General features: G+C 42.4%; 1 protein-coding gene across 1 annotated transcript in view; it reads left to right on the plus strand.

Moving 5' to 3' along the window:
• khdrbs3 (KH domain containing, RNA binding, signal transduction associated 3) overlaps positions 1-26666 on the plus strand; it is a 148307-nt gene that overhangs the window by 118178 nt on the left and 3463 nt on the right. Inside the window, exons 7-8 of the mRNA XM_080484355.1 lie at positions 8190-8272; positions 26137-26189. Of these exons, the coding sequence (XP_080340481.1) occupies positions 8190-8272; positions 26137-26189 (136 nt within the window). The remainder of the gene's footprint in view (positions 1-8189; positions 8273-26136; positions 26190-26666) is intronic.

Consider the following 26666-nt stretch of genomic DNA (forward strand, 5'->3'; position numbering starts at 1 on the left):
TAAACACCCGATCTACTTTTCGCCATTAGTCACCATTAAACGTGATCATTACAGCTGAAGAAGTTCTCGATGCCATAAAAGTAACACGGGAGGGAAAATGAACTGTCGGGGTGGGAGTGAAGGTGTGTTCATTCAAACGTTGGGATCTTTTGAGAGATCATTACAGCTTCCATTTTCCACAATCTTTATTGAACTGTGTTAGACATGACAGGCCAAAAGCAGCTCTGCTAGTACATCAGCAACCAGACAAAGAAAAAAAATAAAAAATAAAAGATCTGATTAAATCTGAGTGGAACTGCAGAATGACGGTGATTGAAATCTGTGTGTCAATGAAACAAACTCCGATATCTCCGGGTGATGCAATGACTCGCACTGTCGTCTCCTACCATGGGTAAATGGGGGGCGCTTGTGTGAGCGGGTGAATAAGAGAGAGTCTTAGAGTGTCGGGGGGGGGGGGGGGTAAAAGTCCAAAAACACATGCATTCCATTAACCAGCTGAAACGCCACTTCATTTCACCTCATTGATCAGTTTATGTGACATGGATAGTGCTCATTGATCAACAGGAACATGACTGTAAATGATCCAGAGTTCACTCAATACGCTTAATTATCTGTAGTCCCGTGGCTGTTCCTCCCAGCTCTGGCTGGTTTTAGGATAAAATGACGAGTCGCGGGCCAAAAACACACAAAGGATAAAGAATCCCTGTCAAGGTCAGATGCACAACCAGTGGGCTGTTCAAATGCAACAGAACAATAGTGACAGGATTATTAAAACAGACACTGAGAACGGATTAAATATCGTCAGATATGACAATGACTCCTGAAAACATCTGGTAAGAGCTGATTAAAGATCAGTGGAAGTGACGGTACAAACGCCAGCGTTATGCTTGAATATTTCTTCATTGCGTAATGGGCCACATTTTCAGAAATGTCACGTATTTGAAACAACAATGTCGCTGGTGTCACAACTCAGCAATCAGTTATTTACCAATGCTGGAGATGAAATTCCAGTTCAGGCCCTGTTTAGCTTTTCAAGAGAAAACTGAAGGGTTTCAATGTGGTTTAGGCGTGCGTTTATATGACAGCGGCAAACTTTTTCTGGAACGCTGCTGTTTTTTGCTTTTTTTCATTATACGTCCGCTGTGCCTTCACTACAGTAGACGCTACAAGTACATTATAAACGGCACTCTCTACAAACTCTTTTTTGAAGCGTTTAAAGAACAGATGTAAATGAGAGCAACATGAGCTAAACTGCTTTGCCTTCTACTCTAATCTGCACAAGACGCTGCCGGCGTGTCGTTACACTCCCAACACAAGCAAATCCTGCAACTGTGGAAACGGTTAAAGAGTTTTTAGCCCCACGCAAACAGAACCTGTGCATTCATTTATTCTCCTGAAAAGCTGACATAATCCTTTTGCGACACGTCTCTGACGACCTGTTCAAACTAACTCTGGGGACTCTACGCAAAAAAGAAAAAGCAATGGTGAACACATGAACGCGCGTGTTTGGCTCCTTTCTATTTGGAGTTTACATGTTATTCCAAAAACCAGCAAGGATTTTATTTATTCATTCATTCATTCATTCCAGGCATGTGACATTTCATACAATTTGTGCAATCACATACATAACCAATATCCCTATACACACACACTCACATATCCTAAAATATATACACCATTGGATGATAATAAATCAAAAAATTATAGCTTATGAATCAAAATATAGTTATAGAAAAAATAATCTATGTTTAAGTATACACACACACACACACACACACACACTTCATATATCTGATTAACATGCCTGAAAAGTGGTTGGAAGAAGTAAAACTTGTCAAATTCTACCATTTCTGCAATATCTAATAGTTATATTTTATAATTATCTGTCTCTGTTAAGAATAGTTAGTATTATATATGTAAATATAACAGTAAGGTTATATCAAATCCTTAAAAATAAAAGTAATATATATATAAAACAACTATAAATTAAGTCAAGGCGAAGTTTTCAAACTAGAGACATATACAATCACAATACACTAGATCTGACACATGGAACCAAAACAACAGAGTGTTGGATTTTATTTACAATTTACCTTAATAATCGAATCCTCCGCCGTGGGTAAAAAAAATAAAATGGGTAAAATGTGTTTATCAGGTACAATCTTGTCATCGTGTGAGTTTTCAGACTCATTATGGAACATTGGATTGGAAGTTTAACTCGGATATACAAATGTCCCTTTCTGCCTTCACAACGCAGTAATGTAATAATGCACGTCCACAGAAAAGAACATTGCATTTATTGACTGAGGAAATTGAATTCAACACAGACCACGTAAAAACAGATAAAAGAAGTGATGCCGGACCTCCGGCTGGTCCTCCAGTAGTAAACTTGTACTACAAATCTAAAGAAACGTAAAGAGGAATGTTTGTGATGTCGGTGTTGTGAGTCGCCACACTGGCTGAAGCTCTTACAGCTCATTATTTTTAATTAGCCCCGCCTTATTCAGCGTCGGGATTTCATGACAGTGTTTCATTAGTAGTCCAACAGTCGGACTTAGAAGCCATCAAATGTCTGATTAAAAGCGTTTTACAGGGAATGACGTCACTGCAGCTGAGAATTGTAGACCCTTGAGTTTGGTAATTTCTTTGTTGAGCTTACTTTACACTTAATAATGCCGCTTGACTGGAGGCTGCATGTGTGGGTGCTAATTGACGGTCTTGACTTAGTTTGAGATAATGACCATCGAAGATAAAGTTCTCAAGTGTGGAAAAAAAAAAGATCATTGGTATTTAGTTTCTTTTTTTTTTTTTTTTTTTTTTTTTTTTTTTCTTTTCTTTTTTTCTTTTTTTTCTTTCTTCTTTCTCCCTTGTCCTGTTCGGCAGCTTGGGCCAACAATATGATGTGATTGAGAGCCTTCGGAGTCAGAACAGTTTTTGGTCTTGCAACAGGGAGAGACCTGGAGTCTCCTCCTGTTGCTTTCTCCGTCAGAAGCTGGCATGGCTGCCGTACACGACCGGGGGGGAACGCACAAAGAGAGAGAGAAGAGAAGAGAGAGAAGAAAGTCGAGGGGGGAGGGGGGAGGGGGGTGGGGGGAAGGGGATAACATACAATGTCCTTGTTGTGCTACATATATTATTTGCAATAATCACACTCATCCAAATACTTTCCAACTGTTATTAGATTGAACCAGCCTGAGCAGCTCTATCTAGACAGTAAGATGATTTCCTAGATTTAACCAGCCTGAGCAGCTCTATCTAGACAGTAACGTGAAGCAGGAACATGAAATAACAAAGAGGCAACAACAAAAGAGGAACATGATTTTTAAAGTTTGAGCAATTGATGACAGACAACAAGCAACTTCAGAAGCACCTTTCGTGAGGAGTGAAAGTGTGTATTTAGTTTCAATAACAAGCATTAATAAACTCTAACCTTTTTTTATTTTATTTAGCAGTACCAACACTCATATTTCATGATGTGAACATTTGCAACTATTAACACAAACGCAGATTTTCAGAAATGTTAACGTTGTAATTAACACAACAATGTTGACAACTTAGAAATATATTTGTTTTGTTTATGTTATCTGTTTACACGACGACGATGCTTGGAGCCACAGAAAATGTATTTTCTGAAAACTGCTCTTAAGGTGGAGCTTTTCGAAAACGTCCCGACTCTGTGTGAACGAATGAAAAGCAGTTTTTCTGAAACGCGGGTACTGCACATGCGTGCGTCTGTGTCTAGCACCTACTAGTGGCCCGACATGAAAACTACATCCCTTTCAACATTTATACATGATACTTTTTCTGAAACAACAATACAAAACTGATGCATTTTCTTTTGAAACATTGCGTAAGAGTCTACAAGCACTAACGTTAGCACGCATTAGCACTACAGAGAACAATACGCTATGAACTTTAATGGCAAGCACACGGGCGTCCGTACACTGCCAAAAAAGGGTAGCCCAAATATAAGATATTAACACTAAATTTGGGGGCGAACATAACTTAAAAATACTTGGAATTATCTGTCTACACAGCAAGTAAGGTCAAATTCTATTTGACCCTTTTCAAAACCAGAAAACCAACGGAGTCAAATCATTATGGGCCATTTGTTCATCATGAGTCCTGTGGGAGAATGAAATATAAAACTATAAAACTGACCAAAACTGCACATAATTCATGATTTACAGCTTAAAAATGTATTTAAATAGAAAATATTTTTATTCTTTCTTTCTAAGAGGTTATAAATTCTCAATCGGTTCTATGATGTTGTTGTTTTTTCACATAAAACAGTTGATAGACAAGACAAGCGGTGTGCCTCAGACGCTGATTAAATATGGTGTCACGGTTCCTCATATTTAATGGCGTCATAATAATCAATCAGCTGCACTAACGGGCAGTGAGGGGAGATTGTTAGAAGGCAAAGAGCCAAGAGCCATCAGAGTTTATGTGAATGTGTAAAAAGTTTAAAACAAGTGTCATGGTTTGTCATTAGTTAAACAAATTCATCGTGCAAGTTACTTTTCATGTCTTCTGGGATTGTTAAGTCAAGAAATATCTGAAAGGTAGCCCAACTTAACAAGTCCTTTTTTAAAAATTCAAATTAGCAGCGATATAGTTCAGATAATTCCTTGCGGTGGATCAATTAGGATGTTTGTGGCCCTCAAGACGATCACAGTTGCTGCTTCCTGCTGTGCATCGTGGGTAATTGACTCGCAAATACACTGTCATCAGCATATAGCAATGCGATCCTTGGCGATGAGGAATATTAAGTCTAGTACCGGAACTAACATCAATAATGAGTCACGCCAGGAGAGGCTGATGCTGATGTTGGCATTTGTATTTAGTAGCAGTAGCGTGAGGCTACAGCAGCATAAGCGATCACATTTACCAACGGGACAATCTGTATTGCGTTGTACCACAGCCTCAGGTGTTTGACGTGTTGCATTGAATTTTTGTAATCCACTGAAGAGAAAGACATTTTGACATATTCCAAGTGAAAACCTTTGTTGCATTTTGAGCGTCTGCTCACGTCAAAATGGTGCCGGAGTCACTGAAAATGCTTCTTTCTGAAAATGGTGTGTTTCCATTACAATAACTACCAACAGCGCCAACTGGTGGCCATGTACATGACACCATGGAAAACTTATAGCCTCTAACTTTGCCATTGATTAGCGGTAACATTAGCGCTGAGTCTGTGAGAAATCTGAAGCATCAGACGTGTTCTTTATTATTTCTCTCTGACACGGAGTGAGCGCTTCACTGAAGCCAGTGACATGCAGCTGTGTGTCCAGATGCTTCCTGACTGTGTTTACTTAGTTTGAGACGATAAATAAGACGAGAAATTCAATTCTGTATTGCTGATGCCAACATTTACCGTCACTGAACCGGAGTCTGAAGTCGCCCGTCAGACGTCTCGAGTGTTTTAGTGTCCAAATGATTGAACTTCACTGCAGAGGAGGCAGAACTTTTCCACTTTTTGGTCTTTTTAGTCGACTTCAGTTTCCGTTGATTAATGTTGATGGGCAAGACGGCGCGAGTCTGGAGGCAAATTTTACATTTTAAAATCAAATAACCAACCCAACAACGCTTTAGTGTCGCTTATTTCAAAAGACGTCATTCTGATCCACGTATATACGCGATGAAACGAGAAGCCAACAGGTCCATCTTTTATGTGTAAACATCTCCGGGGTCAGTGTGGAACAACTGAGGCTGCTTTCAAAAACCGCAGCTGCAGGATTTCACTCTTTGCCCTCCTCCCGAGATTCCCATCATTCAATATTCAAAAGCCGACGCTTGTTTACTTCAGCTTGCCTGCAACGTTTATTGTATAATAGATTGGACTTTTAAACAGACTGAAATGGGATGCTCCCGTGGAGTAATAAGATAGCGGGGGGGGGGGGGGGCAGACGCGTTTCCGACAAAAACAGAAACGATATTTTAATTTCAAATGTGGCCTGACATTTCTAGCATGAGTTAACTTCTGTTGTCTGTCTCCCGTTTCAGCTTCAAATGGAGCAGCTCAAAGGTTGAGAAACATTTTTTACATTTTTTTTTTATTTATTTAATCAATTTAGTTTAAACAAACAGCAATGATTGGCATAAGAGTGTCCCAAATTCAGACTTCAGGCCTCAATGAGGCCGACAGGTAAATCTTTAGATATCAAAATGACGATGCCAGCTCGGTTCGTTTTGCTTAAAACCCCCGAGTTGTTGTGGAGTGTTTTTATTTGGCCTTGAGGTCAACGCTTCCTGTTATTCTGGGCATCATCGGTGTGAGTCATGGGAAGCGTGTGGGCAGCGCTGGCAGCGCAGCGGCTCCGGCTCTGCTCACATTATATGGATGGTGTTTTGACCCTCTAAGTGGAAAGAGATACTCCTGATCCACACAACAGGTGATCTAAACACACCACTTGCTGACGCTGTCATGGGTGTGTACAGTCGAGGAAGTTATATGAATCTTACTAGAACCTCCTCTATTCATTTAGACCGCGATAACACGACATTTCAAGTGAAATGGCCACTAGTGGGTGCTGTTGTTTTTTTTTCTCCTTTTAAGTAAAACCAAAGTTAAACGCAAATTATTCAAGTGTCAGAAATAGGTCAAATATGTAGTAAGTTCATCAGTAATGTGTAAATGCTGGCTAAGGTACCAGTACATACAGGTGAGCAGTCAAGACCGTTTAAGAACAAGAATATCAGGATATCAGGAATTGGCTTCAGCAGCAGTTTCCGTCGAACAGTATTGGACCAACTTCATTGTGCAGAATGAGTCTCTGTTAAAGTAACATTGTTCCTGGGAAAAAGCAAAGAAAACTCAAAACATTTCCAAGGTTAAAGATTCATGTTTTTTTTTTTTGGTTTCTTGATTGCCTTTCTTTCGCCGGCTCCCTCCAGAAATCCTGCCCTCAAATTACTTTCCCCCTATTTGTCACTCGTAAATATTGCCACTTCATATTTCCAGAACAAATCAAAGCCTACAGTTTCCTCAGCCCGTTGAAAAGTCCTTTTAATTACATCCCTTTTGACAAAATCACATTTCCTTTGGAGAACTGCAGCTCCTATTGTTTTTTAAGAGGGTTCAGGGGGTTTAATATCGTCAAAAGTACAGTTGTTGACTAAAGTTGCCGCCCGCATTAGTGTGGGGAATTGTTGACTTTGCAAAAGCTGTTGTAAGTGCAGAATTACAAATGCCAGGAGGGAGTTGAATTCCCTTTAAGCAAGCCCTGGACGACAAGAGAAGAACTGACAAAGAACCCCAACAGTCCTGCCACGCGAACAAACGGCAAAGATGACAAAGAAGTGGTGAAAAGCCACCCAGTGGGACGACCAAGGAGAGGTTTAAACACGGTCTCATGCAGCAGAATGCTCTGACACACTAAAGCAACAGTTGAACCAGATGTCGCGTTTTACCCGGAAACAAGGAAATCTTCCCACATCTGGGTCTTTGTCAAGAGTCGAATGCAGTTCTGTCAAACACGCCTCGTTTCTGGAGGATTAAAGATAAAAAAGTGTCACTTAAAAATGGTTTCATTTGGCAAATGCACGCTTTTAATCAGGAATTAGAGCCTTGATAATAACATGGATGTGACAAGCACTTTTCTTTTGGCGTTAAATCTTCCGGACATTCGTTTTTCAAGCGTGCACGGCAGTAAGGGGGCAGATGGAATTAGCCGAGGAGTGCGGAGGGGATGAGGCAACGTGTCGCTGGGGGTCGGCGCCTTTTGTGGAACATAAGTCCCCATTTATCCCAAATTAGGACGGGCGCGGCACTGGATGGCTTTGATGCGCCTCTTGGCGGGCGGCGGGGTGGAGCGCCGGGCCGGGTGGCGGCGCCGGCAGACTGCGAGAGCGCAAACAGATGTTCCAGGCTCATCCTTTGAGGTGCTGATGAAACGTGGCCACAGCGAGAGTCTTCACATCCCGCCATCAGTCAGTCAGTCAGTCGGTCCGCGCGGAGAGGCGAAGGGCGGGGCTTCGCTTACCCTCGCATATGGGCTTTCAGCGGCGCGCGAACCCCGTTGACCCATGTGTGTGCTAATCCCAAGGCCTCCGTTTGAGAATCTGATGGATGTGAAGAGGAGCGCTGGCTTCAACAGGTGCAATGTCAGACAGGCTGTGATGGAAATGTCAAAATGTTTGCTCGGCGCCTCGTCTAACTGGGTCAACTCTGTTCTCCGCCGTTTCAGGACTATGATGACGGCTACGGAACCGCTTACGACGACCAAGGGTACGAATCCTACGACAACAACTACAGCAATCAAGGACAAAAGTAAGTTGAGTTTTTAGCTCAAGATATCCCCAATCTACCGAAGGGATTTGTGTCGGCATGTCCAGCTACAAGTTTTAATGTAGAACATTAGGTTTTTGTGTTTCTTTATCCATGTGATTATTGTGTTATTGGGTTATTGTGGTGGAGAAGCAACAAGTCAAGTGATCTTAAAGCTCCACTGTTTCCTCAACATTCATTTGGAAGTGGCGGGCCGAGATGATCCGACACTTGATTTGAGTTTTCCCGCATTTTGGCTGAATAACGTCTCCGACGCAGAGAGCAGACATCATACATTGGCACATTGGCACAACAAAATTACCATCAGATGCAGACGGCAGGGAATTCACACATTATTTAACAGTTTCCACATCCCACAATGGCAGGGAAAACATGGACAGTGACTGGATTTCAAATGAGATAAAGCAACTTTTCTATTATGTCAGTGACTCAGCATTTTAACTCTCGTCATGTTTTCCCATCTTCTACAACGCAACGTTTCTTGCCCTGTTTTTAACAACACATGTGTATATATTTAACTTTTTTAATGATGTCTTGTGTTCTGAGACACACAACTTGCTGGAATGTCACAAACGGCAATATCTTGACGAAAATGTTCAGTCAGGATATTATTTTAAAGGAACTCAGTTTTTTGGGGGGGGGTTGAAATACTGCAAACCCTACATCCGCAACACGGCCCTAGTAAGTACTTCACGAATGTCTGTGTACTCGCTGTGTTCGATATTTATAATGTATTGCTCTCTGCGCACATATGTGAGTGGGTTCACTTGAACAGCGTCAACTCTTGGCCCAACATCATTTTTACTGTTTCTGTCTTCGTTCAAAACGTCGCCGTGTAAAAACGGAACTTTCCTGAAACGGCGTTAGTTCACTTAAAACCTACAAACGAGGTCTATATCTGCTGTTATCTACAATAGCAACTAAAAATAGCCCCTCGATCATTGACGATTGTTGAAAGTTTGTGTGACTTTGATGCCAACTTTCCTCACGTGCAGACCTCTGTCGCACATCTCTGTCATTGTTGAAATAAGAGGAACACTTTGGTTTCCATCTGAACGTTATACCTTTTCATGCAGACGGGATCTGTTTGAGGTCTCTTGCATTAAACTGCATTATTTAAGTGCAACAAATACACCGGCAGTGTACTTGGAGTGTAAGCACTGGATAAGTGTGGAATTAAAAGTGTGTTACCGTGTTGTCAGGAGTGTGAAAACATGAAACTGACAGCGCTTTAAACAGCTCGACTGGCTGTGCTGATTTAAAGAGCTCTTCGGAATATTCAGCGCGTCGGTATTTATGTCTCTCAAAGTATGAAATCCTCGTTTTTTTTTGCCCGCGGGCATCCGAGGGCGGCGAGCTTGCAGCGGTTCGGGCGTTTAGCCCTAAGTAAGAGAGAACGGGGCGGCGGTGGAGAGGCGGAGGACAGCTGGATTATGGCGTGGAGCCGTTAGGAGTCATTTGCGCTCATTTTCTGCACAGTTTGAAACTCGGAAGAACGCTTGCTTGTTAATGAAGGAGTTTTGTGAAGTGTGAAATGTTTGGACTGACCTCCGAGTCGTCCTTTAAGACGAGAAGGCCTTCCTTAAAAAAACAATCAGTCGGGGGGGGGGGGGGGGGTCTGAGCCGAGCAGCGACTACCAGGCTAATCTCTGAATCTAAGGTCTTAAAATAAACCTCCCTCTCCAGGCACGGTGACGGGATCGCAATTTCCTCCGAGGAATTTAATTGCGGCTAAACATATTATCTCGGATTTTAATCACCCGCATTAAAAAAAAAAAAAAAAAAAAAAAACACACATAATATCGCTAAAGGTGCATTTTCCTCGACGCGTTCCTGGAGTCGCTGTAAAAATAAACCGTCTTCGGGGCGACGATTGCTCCATTTAACGGCGGGTCCTGCACGGCTAAATGCAGAATATTGATTTTCTTGCGTGCGGACGGCCGGGCGGCTGTCGCACTCTCCGGAGCCTCGCAAGGTCAAAGGCCCGGCGCTCAGAGTCGCCGCGCCGGCTTTCCATCAGCGCACAAAGCGCCGCGATTCAAAGCGCGCCCGCCAAGTGTGGCGTGTCACCTCGGAGAAAGAATGATTGTTGGCACATTTAGGGCTGTCGAAAAATTGGACTGAATTGGCGACAGCTGTGAAGAAAAAAGAAAAAATACGGAACAAGAAAGAAAGAAAAAAGAATGCATTATTCTCCCCCCTCTCCCCACCCCCCACCCCCCCCCCCCACCCCTCCCCCTCTCTCTCTCTTTCTCTGGCTTTTGTGATCGCGGTGGTCGATGTTTTCTTTTGTGGAGGTGTCAGAGTGTATGTCACCCAGGCTTCATCCATCTTTTGTGCTATCTCGCTCTTTTTTCTCGGTCAGATCTCACACACACACACACACACACACACACACACACACACACACGCACACACGCACACGCACACACACACACACATGGCGGATGTGTGTACAGATTGCTTGTTTCAAAGGGGGTTAAAAAAAACAACAACCTGCAGCTCCGCCTTGGGGATGTGCGAGGAATTTGTATTAAGAGCGGCGGCGGTGGCAGCAATGGCGGCGGTGGCGGCGGTGGCAGCAATGGCGGCGGCGGAGGCCTCAGGCCCGGGTGGTCGACTCAGAGAAATCTGGGCGTCTTGTTATCTGGCAGGAGACGAGGCGGCTAATAGGACCCAGACAGACACAAGCCCACGCCTCCAGAGACGGCTGATTCACTTACTTCTTATTTGCCGCGTCCCGGATTCGCTTCAGATGTGACTCGAGGCAGAACGTCGTGCGCGGCGTTCGCAGCCGGCCACCGGATTGATCGAATTTCGATTCTGCACACAACAATGTTCCGATATCATGTGGCGTGGTGTCTCTTTCGTGCGTTGCTCACTCCTCCGGGCGACACGTCTAAAATTTGATCATTTGTTTTGGTTCTTAAGGAAAAATGTGCCTTGTTTTTGAAAGCAGTTCTAACTATCGGCAATTTGAGCGAATAATCACAGTTTCATCAAGATTATCGATTCCTTGTTTAGGAAACTGAACATTTCCATGAGCTTTAAATAAGTGAGAGGTTGTAGCTTGTATATCACGTTAGAATAATCTCATTGTTGAAAAATGATCTCCAAACACATTTTATTAAATCTTAAACGTTTGTACTCCAAGCCAAAAAAACACATTGTATTGTTATGGAAATCAAATTCTTTACTAACTACCGCGCAATGGAGACGGTGACCCTAATCCCAACCGTTAGAAAACAGAAGATCCATACTAAAGGATGAACTTTCTTAACTTTGTAATGGATTTAGATGTAACTGATGAAGGGAATGATTGGGTTGTTGTTTGTCTTCTTCTAAATCTTAGTTATTTACCCTGGTATCCTCTTCAGTCACAACCCTTTGGAGCTTTGTGATGGACAAAGTTACATTTTCTTTTTTATATATATATATATATATACTATATGGAACCCTGAGGAAAGTCATAGCTGGTCCCATCTGCAGCTGAGCCTGGAGCAGAGAACATATGAGTGAGTAAATGTTCATGTGTGGACGAGCAGCCTCCCTAACAATGTTTCTCCGGAGCTCCCAGCGACGTGAGCCTCGGCCGCGTGGCGGGATTTCAGTAGCCTGAGGATAACAAGCTGAACAATTTACCGTCTCTCTGTCATGGTATTACCCCGATGGGTTCTGCTGGAAGAACAGTTCTGCCATTTGTGAGCTCGACGGGAGAGGAGGAGGACGACGTTTTTTAAGGGCTGCCGCTCTTGAACGGATTACGACGCTGCATCGGACACTTTGATTTAACGTATTCCGTCACCTGGTGGCCTAGTCCAGGGTACACACTCATATACGGCGTGTATCCACTTATTTTTCAGTCGACATTGTGTACACCCACTTCTAAATCCCCCATGATGCATCACTCGGCCGCATCTACGAGCCGGATTGCCCATTTCTTTCTTTCCCTAGGATGGTGAAGCCATGGCCCCCTCGGCTCTGCCTCTAATTCTCGCTGCATTCGTTGATTTAATTGATTAATGTCAATATTTACCGTGCAGCATGAGGGCTGACGAACCAATCAGAAGCAGAGTAGGACATGTCATGACACGGTAAATATTGTTAACTGATTGTTATAATAGCAGAATTATAATGTAAACCGAAAATATGTGACAATGAGAAAATACTATGAACAGATTTCTACCAAAAAAAAGTAACTGTTTCTTTAAAAAAAAAAAGGTGTTTTAGGGCTGCAAAAATTGAGAGTACACCCTCTTCTCCATTGACCACTGCTTGTAATATACCTTTGGCGATTGGTAAAATCGCACTCTGTGTGAGAATGTCGGTGGATTATCGCTCAGGGGGCACTTGAGAAAAACAATGAAAACAGTTGCTATTGTGCTCAACATCTCGTCATTTGGCAAACAAACTAAACTTTTTATTTGGCAACCGCCGAAGCTGTCTCTCATGACTCATTCATTTGTTGGAGACAAAAAAAAAAAAAAAGAATACAGAAAAATCATTTTAGATGAAAGAGTTGCTGGAAGATCAAAAAAATCAGTTGAGACTTCGCGCAAATCAATGAAATCAATTAAAATCGAACGTTAAAACCGTGTTCTTTAAGTTACGTACTTACCTTAAGTAGCCCAAAGAGCTTTTATTGGGTTGTTTCTCTCTTTAGTTTTTTTGAAAAAACAAAACAAAAAAAAACAAACTTGATTTATACATGATTTATGTGACAATGAGCAAATTCTATGGATGGATTTTCATGAAATCGAGTCATCTTACCCAGTAGCGTGCAGTGGTGTTTCAGTCAGGGCCAGCAGTAACAAAATACAACACCCCCTCCCTCCCAAAAAAAACTATTGTTGCCAATGCGATATAGCCAATGCAGCAGCAACATTATGTCCTACAGTAAAAACACAATCCGAATCCAATGTAAGCTGATCAACAAGCACAATACATCCAGACACCACTGTGCAGCATCGCCATCGGATCATCTTCCAGTGTTTCCCACTGGTTTGGACGGAGACGGGAGGGGGGGTGGGGGGTTGTTGGGGGGGATGGGGGGGGGGGGGGGGGGGGGGGGTCGTAGCGTCCAACTGGGGGTTCGGACCGTGCGAGTCTCGTGCACGACTGTCGTGCATGCGCACTCGTCTGTCTGTGTGAGTGACAATAACGGAGAAAGAGGCTATGCGGAGATGAATGAACGGGGCGATATGGCGTTGGTCGAACCAAAACCTGGCCGCCACGATTGTCTGGGAAACACCACTTTACAATCAAAAACAGCACCAAATGCCAACAGCGGCGCCAATATAATCCAGAGAAAGTAAAAAAATAAAAAATAAATTAATAAAACTAGCACTCACCCGTCACTTGTAGATGAAATCCATCCATCTTAAATGCTGCACAAAGCCTTTGTTGGTCTTAGTGAGCCCATCATTTTTGGTGTCGGTCTTCCTCTACTCACAATTTCCATTTCTTCTGCAAACGGACGCTATCGTATCCCCCGATCTTGCTGTTAAATTCGCCGCCATCACCTCCAGAATAGCCGCTAATAACAGTGCCTCATCACGCACCTGCCCATGGGCCAATCAGTCAAGCTCATTTCATTGACGACACCAAGACCAGCACTAGAAACTCCGCTTGCCCGAGGGTGTCCCGTCAATAACACATCAAAATCTGATTGGCTGATGATACGGTCACACGACGTCTTAACCCAATAGCAGCGTCCAGCTTCGCTCAGAGGTTAGCAATGCTAACTAGCCCCAGCAGAGGAAAGAAGCTGTGATGCGTTTCGAGGACATAGGAGATTTGAGCTCCACAAAATACAACCGGTCGTTTTTTGGATAAAGTTGCATGTTGAACAAGCAGCCTAATTGATTCCAGACACAGATTTCAGAATCACTTTTTATTTGACAGGGCCAGCAGGGCTAGCTAGAGCGCTGACTGCACACCACTGATCTTACCTTCTTTAAAAAAAAAAAAAAAAAAAACGGACCGATTTTGAGTTCGCCAGTCAATACGTCATCATCTGATGAAACTTCATCACGTATATGTCTATTGATTTTACTTTGTTCCTTTGAAAAGATCTTTCTTTTCCCTGAAAGTCAGAACCACTTTCCTCTCTGGTGAAAATAACCAGCAGCCAATCAGTCACTCTCTGCTTGTTGTGTTCGTCTGGTTAAACTATCTGGTTTTTGAGAGATTGTCTGTTTCTTCTTTGACGAATCAAACAATCTGACATCTCTTTAACGTCTGAGCTCCTCTCTGAAAATGTCCCACAGTCGAAATCTAATTGGAAATTGTTAGTTGCGGCCCTGCTGAGACTGATAGTCGGCATTGTTCTGAAGTGCCCCGCAGACATCTCTCTCATAATAGCAGTCGATTGGCTGCTTTAATACACCCATCCATTTGCATTCCTGTTTTCCTTTGCTGGCGGTTCTTCTACTTGTGTCGGAGCATTACTGAGCGTCTTTGTGCGTTTACCGCCGCCAGCCAGTCAGTCGAACAGTGTGAGGCCGTGAGCGAGAGCACAAAACAGCCAGAGCTCATTTTTCTGCTTCGTGTGGATTTCAGGAAAATCACCAAAACACTGACGCAGAATTGGTCTTTTGCTGTTTTAACAAACCGTGTCTGAGCGCATCGAGTCATTGACCATACATATTCTGTATATCTAAACAACAAGTCATAATGTTTAAACATGTTTTGTGCAACTCAAACAAATGAAAATACCTGAAATAGAAGATCCTCTTCATTGCCTGCATTGTATGGTAAAAGAAAGGAGCATTTACATTCAAATTACAGCAATCAAAAAGAAAACGAAGGTCAACGATACTGTTTTTCTTCATCTCATCTCCTGACCAGCCGGTTATTGATCTATCATCATCACATGAGACACATGAGAGCCCCAGCATGCGTTCACACAGTCGTATTAGGAAGGCAGGAAATAAGATATTTGAACTCAAAACACGGATTTATGTAAACGAAAAAAGCATATTTGATGTGAATATTCATATTTCAATACTAAAATGAATAATAAAAAAATATATAGTAGAAACGTGTGTGATGTGTTTCGGTATTTAGATTTCAATTGAACTCAAAACAAAACGAGTTTGACAGTTTACACCAGGGGTGTCAAACATAAGGCCCGGGGGCCAAACCTGGGATGCAAGAAAGCTGCAATCCGGCCAAACCATCCAGGAAATTGTAAAACATCCCAAAGAAAACACAGATTGTTAAAAACAAATTTCATAAGAGTAGCGGACACAACAGAACACTTTGACCTGAGCTGACATGGAGATGACGCTGCCATTAAAGCCAGTTACCTAAATTAGATTGGCGTCATGTTGAGATTGTCGTCGATACGTTTCATCACGTATACTCACAACAAACAAAAAACCTCGAATTATGAATTTTAAGGATGTTTTGGCACTATTTTTTCACTTAAGATAAATTCGGGCTGTATATGGCCCCGAAGCTAAAAATATTGTTATGTTTTATTGTGTAAAGCTCTTTTTTGGTTGCCGTCACAGCAGTCTTTGCTTTTACATTGTTATATATGTGTTCAATAATTCTGACTACTGTTAACTCCAGTGTAGTAATGAATACTGCAGGAGGAGAAATTATATTTTACCGGCGGTATTTCCTCCAGTTTTAGCAGTTTGGTGGCTGCTGGTCAGCCAACATGGCAACCTGCTGTTTTGCTGCAGAATTACTTCTGTGGTTGTTAAAGTCGAGCTTTACAAAGTAAAGCTAATGACTTTCACTTTCTCACTCAGCCGTCAGGGAACTTGTAAAGTGGAACTTTCTGCCTTAATATTTGTCCGCTGGGTACTATGCTGCTCTGTTGTTACGGTGCTGCGCACATGCTACTGCTCCGGTAAGGGAGTTAAAAAACCCAAAACGAAAGTAAACAAAACTGCGTTAATTACGTTACATTTTTTTAAACTAATTAAACGTTTCAAGTCAATCAATTAAATTAACGCGTTATTTTTGACAGCACTAGTTTTAATATAGTTAATGAACATTGCTTTTTTTACGCATGCGACAAAATTCAGTACCGTCGCTCCAACAACAAAGTAGATCAAACCCAACCAGTGTAACTGTATTTTACTTTCCACGTTTCAGCTGCAGCTGTGTCATTTGGACTTAATATAACAGGGAAAAAACACATTTTGGACATGAGGCTTGAGCTGAAAAGCCGTTTTAAGACGTTCCGTGACATTTACGTCTGTTGGAAAACAGCTTACATTTGAAGGGGGGGTTCCACATGGGAAGCAACCACAGGATGACAGGTACGTCAGTACTGTGCTCATACGGTGCAGAACTTCTTCTCTCCTTTAATTCCACCGGCCGAGCGAACGCGACGTTTCTGCAGGGAGATGACAGCTGTGGACGGACGCTCCGGGGTCACGGAGAGGGGGATCTCTCACGGCCCGGCCACGATCAAAGCACTTGACACTTCAGAGACTTTCCCCCCGCCGTCACCTCGCACCGCCGCTCTGATAAGGTGGCGGAACATGTGTGCCCGGAGCTATAAAGGCCGGACGCATCTCCCAGGAACTACAATAAACCTTAGATCCAGAACCAGAGCGGAACTCTAAGAATCAATCCTTAAAAAGGTGAATGCAAATCTGCTGTTGTAGTCCTTTCTTCTCATTTTTATCATGGAACCAAAAAATAAATAAAAGTATCTTCATTTCGTCGTACTTTTCGATCATGCACAGGTAGATCAAGTGGATTGTGTTGTTTCTTTGTTTTATTCATCTAAATATTTATTTTCCATTTTGTATGTTCGGAATAAAAGATTCATTCATTCATGGGCACTGTTTAAACAACCAGTACGTATCTGAACGGTTTCTCTTTCAAGTAAAAACGAAAAACTTGGGCGTCCATTTACACGACAACGGCGCCACTGAAATCGCTACTTTTTGAAAACGGCTCCAAAAGTGGAACTTTTTTGAAAATGATTCAACTCCGTCTCCGTGGGAACGCGGGGAAAACACAACTTTTCTAAAACATACTAACTCCATCTCCCAGTTCATATTCTCCTGGGACTTTTGTAAAGTTGAGAGTCACTCATAACAGCAATCCAACTTCTTCCGTTTACTCCCATTGTTAATATTTATTGTGTTTTGTTTTCTGCACGTATGTGTGTGGAGTTTCATTACAAAAACAATGAACAGCGGCCACTAGTGGCCCAGCATGTGAACTACATTTTCAGCCTTTGAGCAATTTTTCCATGTAAACAGACACTTTCAAAATGTTTCCCTTTCAGTGCGAAACTTTTTATGAAACAAAAGCGATGTGTTTTCACTTATGACATTTTGTAAACGGGGTCTTCGTTGTCTTGTTTATCAGTAGGACACATGTAAACGGGAGTTTATCAAATGTGGAAAATGTGCAGGATTTTTCCCAATCAGGCACATTTTTAATGGCAGAACAATTTAATTGTGTGATTTCTTTTTTTATCAAATAGCTACAGTCAAGAAATTTTTTTTCTCACTTTAAAAAAACTTAAATTACGTATTCTACAATTTCCTAGTATTTCCAAGTAGTTCAATGGGTTAAGGTAAATACATACTTCAAGAGTCGAGAGAATTTTGTTCATTTCCTCAATGTGGCAAGAACAAGAAGAAAGTTCTGACGGGGGTGGAGGGAGTGTGAATGGAAGTATTTCAGAAGCGTTTCTGAATGAGACTAAAGAACATCATCGAAACACGTCAAAGGTATGTTTTGAAAAACCGACTTGCTTGAAGAAAAGAAAGCAAAATAGTTATTCCTTCCAATTGACCGACCAACAAAACGAAATACTCCTTTGACATGTTTCGACGTTGCTCTTGCACCTTCATCAGAAACGTCATATACTTATATTAATCTAACAATAGTTACCATAAATCATACTGAAATAAGCTGACGTTTGTCTTTACTTCTGGCCATGGGAGAGAGAACAAATTACTGTATTGGCATTTGCATATACCTCCAGTGCAACCGTGGACGCCTCCTTGCAGTATCAGTGTGGACTGCTTCATATCGCCCACCTCTCTGTTCAGCACATCGGTGTGATTTCTTATTCCTCTGACACATGGAGGTGATAGAGGCCAGCTGCAACTTCCTGTTATAAATATGGTCATTATGGCAGTGAATTACTGTGTCCTCAAGCAAAGCAGTGGCTGTGAGCCGGTAACTTATTTTCACTATTACTTAGAGCAGTGCTGGGGTCAACAAGGCAGCTTCAGGTGGTAAGAAATGGAGGAGCGGGCGCCGCAGGGGTGACGAGTTATACAGGACAATATGCTGGGTTTTTTTATTATTATTTTTTTTTGGGATTAAAATTTCTGCATTATTCACACGAGCAACGTCGTGTATCATCTGACGCTCACAGTGACACTTGATTTTCTCTCTGATTCACATTTGTGAATTCTATGGTTTTAATTAGTTAACAACCGTCTTGCAGTTTTCTACAAATGTTGAATTTTTCATTTTACCAGAGTGTGAATTATTAGTGTTATGTTAAGCGTAAATGATGACTTCCATCTCTTCTCTACTGCTTACGACGTGCTTCTCTATAGTTTCAGCTAAAGGCAAATGGTCACAAGACAATCTCAATAAGGCAAGGCAAGTGTATTTTTATTACAACACAAAGGATTTCACGAAGCTATTAACAATACAATAAAAGACAAAAATGCTTCGTCTGATTTCAAACATCAACAGTCCGAAGACGTTCCGGGAGTCAATCAATGTTGTTAATGTCAATCTGAATATTAGTTCTTTTCATCTTTTCCTATGCGGACTGGACTGCTCCTATCTCTAAAGTCATGACGATGACTAAACGTCTGAGAGGTGGTTTTCGTGGGTCCAAGATTCCAAGGGAATGGATCCTGCTCAGGCGCTGCCACTGGACCATAACTGAGAGTATATATAGCTCCGAGGGTCCGTAGGTTCTGTGTGACAGTTTGGCCGACGTACAGGAAAAGGTTGCCCAATAATGAAAGTTCACTACTTAATGCAAAGGTCGAGAAACTTTGTTCGGATACTTTGTTCAGACGTTCTCAGACGTGCTCGTCCTGTCACGGCCTCTCAAACAGGAAGTTCTTTAAAGACGGAGCACTCGTGTGCTTTTTTTCCTCAGTGTAGATTAGCTGCGTTTAGCTCTCTGCTTCTGAGGCGCCCGTGGTTCCTCGATGCTGGTTTCAAGGTAGACAGCCTGTCAAGATGACTGACAGATGCTGTGGTGGGAATTAGACTTTCCGAGGGGGAAGGTGGGCGGGATTTAGAAAAGTGGAGACAAAAACCTGCACAAGGATTTCAAGTGAGAGGTTACGTCTTTGAGATTCCTGACGTGACAACCGGGACATGTTGGAAGCCGATGAATACTCTGGTATGACTCGTTTTCCTTCAGGGAGGATTTTATGTAGTTTTTCAAGAGAGAAGCGGTAAAGTAACATAAATGGTGTGCTTAAAAGCAGAGGGAAGAAGTCAAATCTCCGCCGCGGGCCATTCCGTCCATCTTTGTGACTCTTCGGCGGGAGGTCATTGGCAAAGATAGCTTGGCAATCAGCCTCCGCGCTCAGCAATCACCAGTGCATCCATGACCACGGCTTCCATTGGAGGTTTTGTAAGCTTCATTTCATTGGAAATGATGGCTAGGAGGGCGTTAGCCTTCTTCCTTTCTTTCTTTTTTTTTTTTTTTAAACGTCCCATCTATTTTCATTGTGATGTTGTCTGTGGAAATCACTGTGGCCGCTATAATCAGAGCTTTCTTTGTGGGGCATTTTTCATCGGCATTCTACCTTTCAACTTAGAATGGATGGGAGGGATGGAGGAAAAAGGATTACACAAGAAGCATGAAGGAGGTATTTTTTATGTGGGGATTCATGATCGGTTTGAAAGTACAGTGCACTGGAGAACGAAAAAAAAAGAAAAAAGAAAAAGAGGCATCCTCTCTGTAGTACCTTGTGGCGTCCCGAGTAGATTTCTTCAAATTTATCACAGAGGACTGGAAGAGTAATGGCGACGTAAGAAAACAAAGTCCACTTGGGACGTGTACTACATCATTCAGATTTAACACGGCCATCTGTTTGGTGGAGCCGGGGAACGACAGCGTCAGTGCTTAAGATGAAGCATTTACCGAGATGACAGATGCGTCAGAGGAACAGCGTCCTCACCTGAGGAGAAGTAGGCCGGGATTCAGACGTCTGATGAAAGAGACACACTTATCTAACACGTATCTTGTTTGGCCCGGGATGGTCGGTGCTGGAGCTTTACACCCGGATCTTTTCTTTTGTCTTTTTTTGTCTTTTTTTCTTCGTTTTCTTAGCTTGGTGAAGATCAGGGAGACACAAAGCAGCGGGCGCCTGCTGCTAATGAATGTCAAATCAAAAGCTGACCTATTTAGAAAGTCAAAGCACCTTCGCACCTATGACAGGGTGAAATCTCTAGTGAGATCCACCCCAGGCGCCTCGGTTCACGTCGGTGCTGCCAGCTGTGCACTTCTGACTCGTCCGGATGATGATGGATGGGGAGTGGATGAGGATGTGACACGGAGGCAGGCGTGACAGCTCTCAGCTTAAAGTTTGTTTTTTTTTCCTTTCCCCTCCTCCTCCTCCTTGTTTCTTTTAGCCAGCACCACCTGAGCACAGACTTCGCCTCAAAGGTCACCTTGTGTAAAACAACAACTCTGTGTACGCGTATCAATCTCAATCTCACTGGAAAACGGCGGAGCCCCGCACGTGACTTCAGGAAAAAAAACGTAACTTGAGGCCACAAATGACTTTTTTGTGGTCTCAAAGTACTATTTCATGTCCTGAAATTATTATTCTGTTGCCCCGAAATACCATTTTGTGCTCATTAAAACAGTATTTCATGGCCACAAATGACTATTTTGTGGTCTCAAGTTACGACTTCATGGTCACAAACAGCTATTTTGCGTGTGACCACAAATTACTGTTTCATAGCTATAAAATAGTATTTCATATTACTTATTTTGTGGCCACAACATGCTATTTCATGTAGATGCTATATACAGAGTGTATATACCACACACACGCACATATATATATACATACACACACAGTACACAGTACACAGTACAGTAAAACCTGTGATGTAGGTACGCCCAAGAATCAAAGAGCAAGTGTCCCTTGAAGACAGGTGTCCTCTCTTCGAGAATAAAGTGTAGTAGCAGTTGATATTGAACGAACCAAACACCAAATATGTTATGGTTATTTAAAAGCACATAACTGAACCAATACAAAGATGTATCCAATACATACATACATATATGCATGTATATAAGATGTATACAAAATAATTATTCAATAAAATTGTATTTACGGTACTTCAGGTACCACATACAGTCCACTTTCATCTTGAGTGGACCAGACTGGTAAATTATTGCTATAAAAACCTTTAAATTTACACTACAAAGTTTTTCTTTGTTGTGGTCACAGTGTATGTAATGAAATTGTCTATATTTTTAACAGATCAAACAGTGAGCACTGAAAATGATTTCAATCTCAACATAAAGTCAATTTTAATGAAACATTCTGGTGCAAAATACAATGAAATGTTAAAAAAAAAAAATTGTATAAATCCTATATAACCTCCTTGCTTGGTGGGTTTGTGGGACCAGATTGGAGCCTCTTGTTCGGTTTTGGCCCTCAGGCCTTATGTCAAAATCGTCACCCACCCTGTGGTCTGCTTCAACCCTCTGCGACTGCTCATGCGTCAGAGCCTACTGGACGCTGGTGTGAGGAGATCCTCCGTCTCCCCGTCCCCAGCACAGTCTGCGGACACGTAATGCGGAAAGCATGGAGGGATGACGGAGAGGAGCTTCACAGAGCAGCATCCTGCTGTGGGGAAGTGGCGATTGTTCACATCTCAAAACTAATCTCCTGACACCACAACGTCTGAATATTCCAACAATCGGGTCCAGTCCAAGTATTTTGGATGTTTCAGTGTCGCTCAGCGTGAAATTTGCCAGGAAAACCCCTCCGTTGTCCTCGTCAGGCAGGTTGTCGCTCATTAAGGTGTGTTAACAGTTAAATATGTGTCGGTGCTCAGTGACAGTACAGGGTGTCCCCTCTTACCGGGTCCGCTCCTTGCAGGTTCTACTGTATATACATAGTATATGGTATGTACAGAGTGTATGCACTATATATGGTGTATACACTCTATAGGATTTTCTATTAAACATTTATTACAGTGGTGTTAATTAGAGGAATAATATTATTGACAGAATAAAAACACATCTAAAAAATGCACATAAAAAAGACTTTAGTCATATTCATCATATAAAAGTAGTTATCCAGTGCATATGTCACTTGTGTTTTCTTATTTTGTTTTTTGGCCTCATTTTAATATCTCCATCAGGATTAGCTCTTCAAACATTTTTCCTGTTTAGTGCCTCACAAAAAGTGAAATAAAGTGTCGCTCCATGTCTGCAGTTGTAAAACATCGTTTTTCTCCAGCAGATTACGAGCAGAGCAGCTGCTCTTCTGCTTAAACCGCGTCATAATAAACTTGTTTTCCGTAGTGCCCTTGACAAGCGGCGCTTCTACTACAGCGGTGAGTACACTCGACTGCATGGATTCATTAAAACGAGAGGTTGTATCAGGAACGTACGCGCCACACGCTCAGATGCTGACAAACTTTATATAGCAGAAAAATTCCAGGGCTCTTTGACCTTCAGGAGGCGACTCAGGACTCAGGTCCTCCGTAATTGAGAGGAGAAAGTAACTACGGGGAGAAGTTGTGTAGCAATATTGACGAAATGTCACCTCAGAAATTAGAGGCGCCGAACCGCTTGTGTTTGGACTCTTCTCCTCTGTGCACAAAGCAAGTCAGCCTTCAGCACAGTGGGTTGCTGTTATCACTGCTTCCCGCCATTAGCAACGGAGAAACCTCAAGTCTTGAGTTGCTTTATTATTCCCTTTCAAAGGAATCTGGGCCCTATGGTTTTGTACCAACGTGGTGGAAAGAAATTAGGGGGTGGAATGAAATAAGGGTAAACGTATTTGGGTGGCGTCCCACTTTGTGCTGACGTGTAGTTAACGGCACAATGTGGCCGTTAAAAAAAACCAACCAAATTACTCGATATTTCACGTGCTCTCACAATATGTCCACGGGCACCTGCAAATCGCGGCAAATTGATTTCCTGTCAGTCGGAAAATTTATGTTTATTTTTGTCGGTGCCCCCTCTCCGGGACGTTTTAGCATGGTGTGAAATCTAATTATTTAGTGTCCTGTCAGGGCTTGTCTCGGGGTACACGACACAACGAGTTGAAACGCGCAGGCCCTCGTCACATGTTTTTTTTTTCTCTCGCTCTCCCCTGACGGGGGAGGGTACCCCTGCTGACTTGAGATCAGGAAGTCTCAGCAGATGGTCTGGCTTCTTCAAGGGGCTACATTAGCTCTGTTCGCTTCTGCCAGGGTCAGCATTGTTTGGAAGTTGAATTATGAAGTGTGTAAGATTTATGCCGAGCCCAGACTCGAGGCACGGACCTCTTTAGGGAGCCGTCTCATGTCTCATTGAGCCGCCGTAGTGCTCCTAAAGCGATCACCCCCTCTTCCATCCTCAATGTTGTTCATCCTTCCCTGGAAAACTGGAGAGGAAATAAAATGGACAATCACTTTCACAATGAGAGGAGCTTCTTTTTCTGCCGTGTTCACATCTGGGCATTCTGTCCATCCAGCCGAGTCAGAGGCAGCCGAGAGGTTAGAAAAGCAGACGATGGATCTAAGGTCCACAGATTTAAATTCCACAGCTGAAAGATCACCACCGTGGGTCCACGAAAAAGACCCTTGAACCCCAGATGCTCCCATAACCTATCGCTCCGAGAAATAAGGCTGGCGGGATGAATACCGAGACATACTTTCCCCAAGAGGGATCAATCACTGTCTCTCACGCAACCTTTTCATCTCATCGAGGACGTAAAGCCTCAACATTACTTCGCCACCCATCCTTGTCAGGAGCTTTGTCTTGTGCTTCACCCCATGATAGACCCAGATCTTTCATTCCAGTCTGTCACCAGGTGGTTTTGCCTCTTTTACCTTCTTTCAGTTGGAATCCATCTCATGGCGACTCTGGGTATCTTGTCATTCGGAATCCGTCGCAGCCTGCGATTCTTCATATCAAGACATATATTCATGTTGTCCATCTTCGTATACATTTCCTCTTTTGCGATTTTGTTGGTCCAGCAGATATTGCAGATTTTATGAAGGCAGCTGTCATGAAGGAGGATCATTAAGAATGTAATGACATTTCCTTCAACCTTGGATCACTGTCCTGTAAGGATGAATTTAATAAATGTAGATAATCATGAGTCAAGGTAATCAAAGCTTTGTGTTTTACTCATTTGTGTATATCCTCTAAGGCAACTGGATTTTCTATGCACAACTACCTGGTTCCAGATGGTATAATTAAGTTGTTTCTAAATTATGTCCCTTTACCAGCCAAACAACAACCAAAATAATCCAGAAAATATGGCAACTTATAACAATTGTTTTTAAACAGAAAATTAAAAAAAAGGACATTTCCATATACGGTGACTTTACCGATTCAGAGTGTATCACTGCTTTTACTTTCCCAAAAATAGAAACTTGCTGGGGAAAAGACATTCTTCTGACTTCCATACTTTTCTTGTTGCTGTGCAGACCTTTGAGGTTCTCAAGCACCTCCCATGGGGGAAGTCATGCCACATTTGGAAAATCAATGCTCTCAACCAACCTTGTCTTGAACCTAAACAGAATCACTCTGTGCCCCCTAAAGAGGAGAATAAGTATAAGTACGGTGCAAATAAATGTAATAAACTAAAATACTAATACAAGGCAAGTTTAGTCCAATCACCATAAATGTAAAATTAGACATCATCAGCATAACTGCCGATTTAAAACCAATCTATACTATCTATACTTTGGAATACAATTGGAGTCAGAGTAAACACACATTTCTGAACAAGAATATTCTCATTCCTTTCACCATTTATGTTGGTATATCGCACCTTTTCTATATATATATAAAACTATTTCGAGGCCAGTCAGTGTTGACATGTCGAGTTTAGTCACTTATGAATGCACACAAAGCCGCTCCATTACAGCAACACGTGTGAAAAAATAACTCATTGCATGTCATGGCCGCCGCCTTTTAGCCCCGGCACTGGGCCGGCACTTATTTGGCGCATTGGGCTCCCCTACTCTTTTTGGGCGGCTGCTCACAGCCCTCTAATCTGGAGATCGGCGGGCGGCTGACAGGCGGAGTGACAGGCGGGCGGCGGAGGACCCAGCTGTGATGGCTGGTGTCGGCTCAGTGGCACCCTTATGATGAATTGCCCTTCTTGAATGATAGCACCGTTACCGAATGATACCGACGCAGGATTGTTCTGTCAGCATCTCACCGGCGACTGCAAATAAATAAATAAACAAGGGAGAAATGAGGCCCCCCCCTCCACACACACATCTTTTTATTTTTCATTAAACTCAGCACCTCTCATAGATCTCCATACGCTGCGGTATGGAACTGGAAGTTTGAGAAGAAATGCGGCGGCGGGAAAATAACCTCGTGGAATCGTGAATGCGGCCGTACTTCTGAGTGATTGAACGCTGCCTCCTGCTTCTTCCTCCTTTTTTTTTTTTTCCTTGCTCGCTTTCATTTCCTACAGAGCAACTTCTATCCGTGGAAAAAGAAACACTGCGTGTGATTAGATATGATTGCAGTGTGAAGAATGTGACTTTGATGTCTTACAATGAGAGCGAAAATAATAATAAAGTCAATTTGCTGGCTGATAATTGCCAGTTTGTTTGATGCAGAAGAGTCGCGTGCCCGGATTGATTACTCACCCAGATGTTCTGTCTGTTCGCAGCTCAGACGACTACTACGAATACGGACACAGCGGGGAGTCGTACGACTCGTACGGTGAGTCACGGTCCTCTTCTTACTCTATTCACTGTGCTATTTTTTTCCAAATTTCTCATCCATCTCTGCGACTTACTGTTAGCGGCCTCCGTCACGTCTTGAATGTGATTTATCTCAAATCACAACTTCCTCTGTTCGTTTGACTCATTAGATGAGAACAATGGCACTCGGCTTCCAGATTGGTTATTAAACAGTTGGGATGTGTGTTTCATTTGAGTAAAACATGTAACACAAAGCTACATGAAGCTACAGATGGAATATAATACATCAGCATGTGCAGTGGTATGATGTTGGACAAAAAAATATTGACGAGAGCCTTCTGGTATTCTCCTAAGATTTCCTAATTCCGTGCAGTATATTTCTTTTGGAAGATTTAGATCTCACCCACAAAAAAATGTTCTATCCAAGTTCATCATCAGATATTTATTTCTAAATATTTTTACTACTTCCCTTCAAAAATAAACAACAGTCTTACAA

The sequence above is a fragment of the Lipophrys pholis genome (assembly GCF_963383615.2).
Source record: "Lipophrys pholis genome assembly, chromosome: 17".
Taxonomy (NCBI): Eukaryota; Metazoa; Chordata; class Actinopteri; order Blenniiformes; family Blenniidae; genus Lipophrys; species Lipophrys pholis.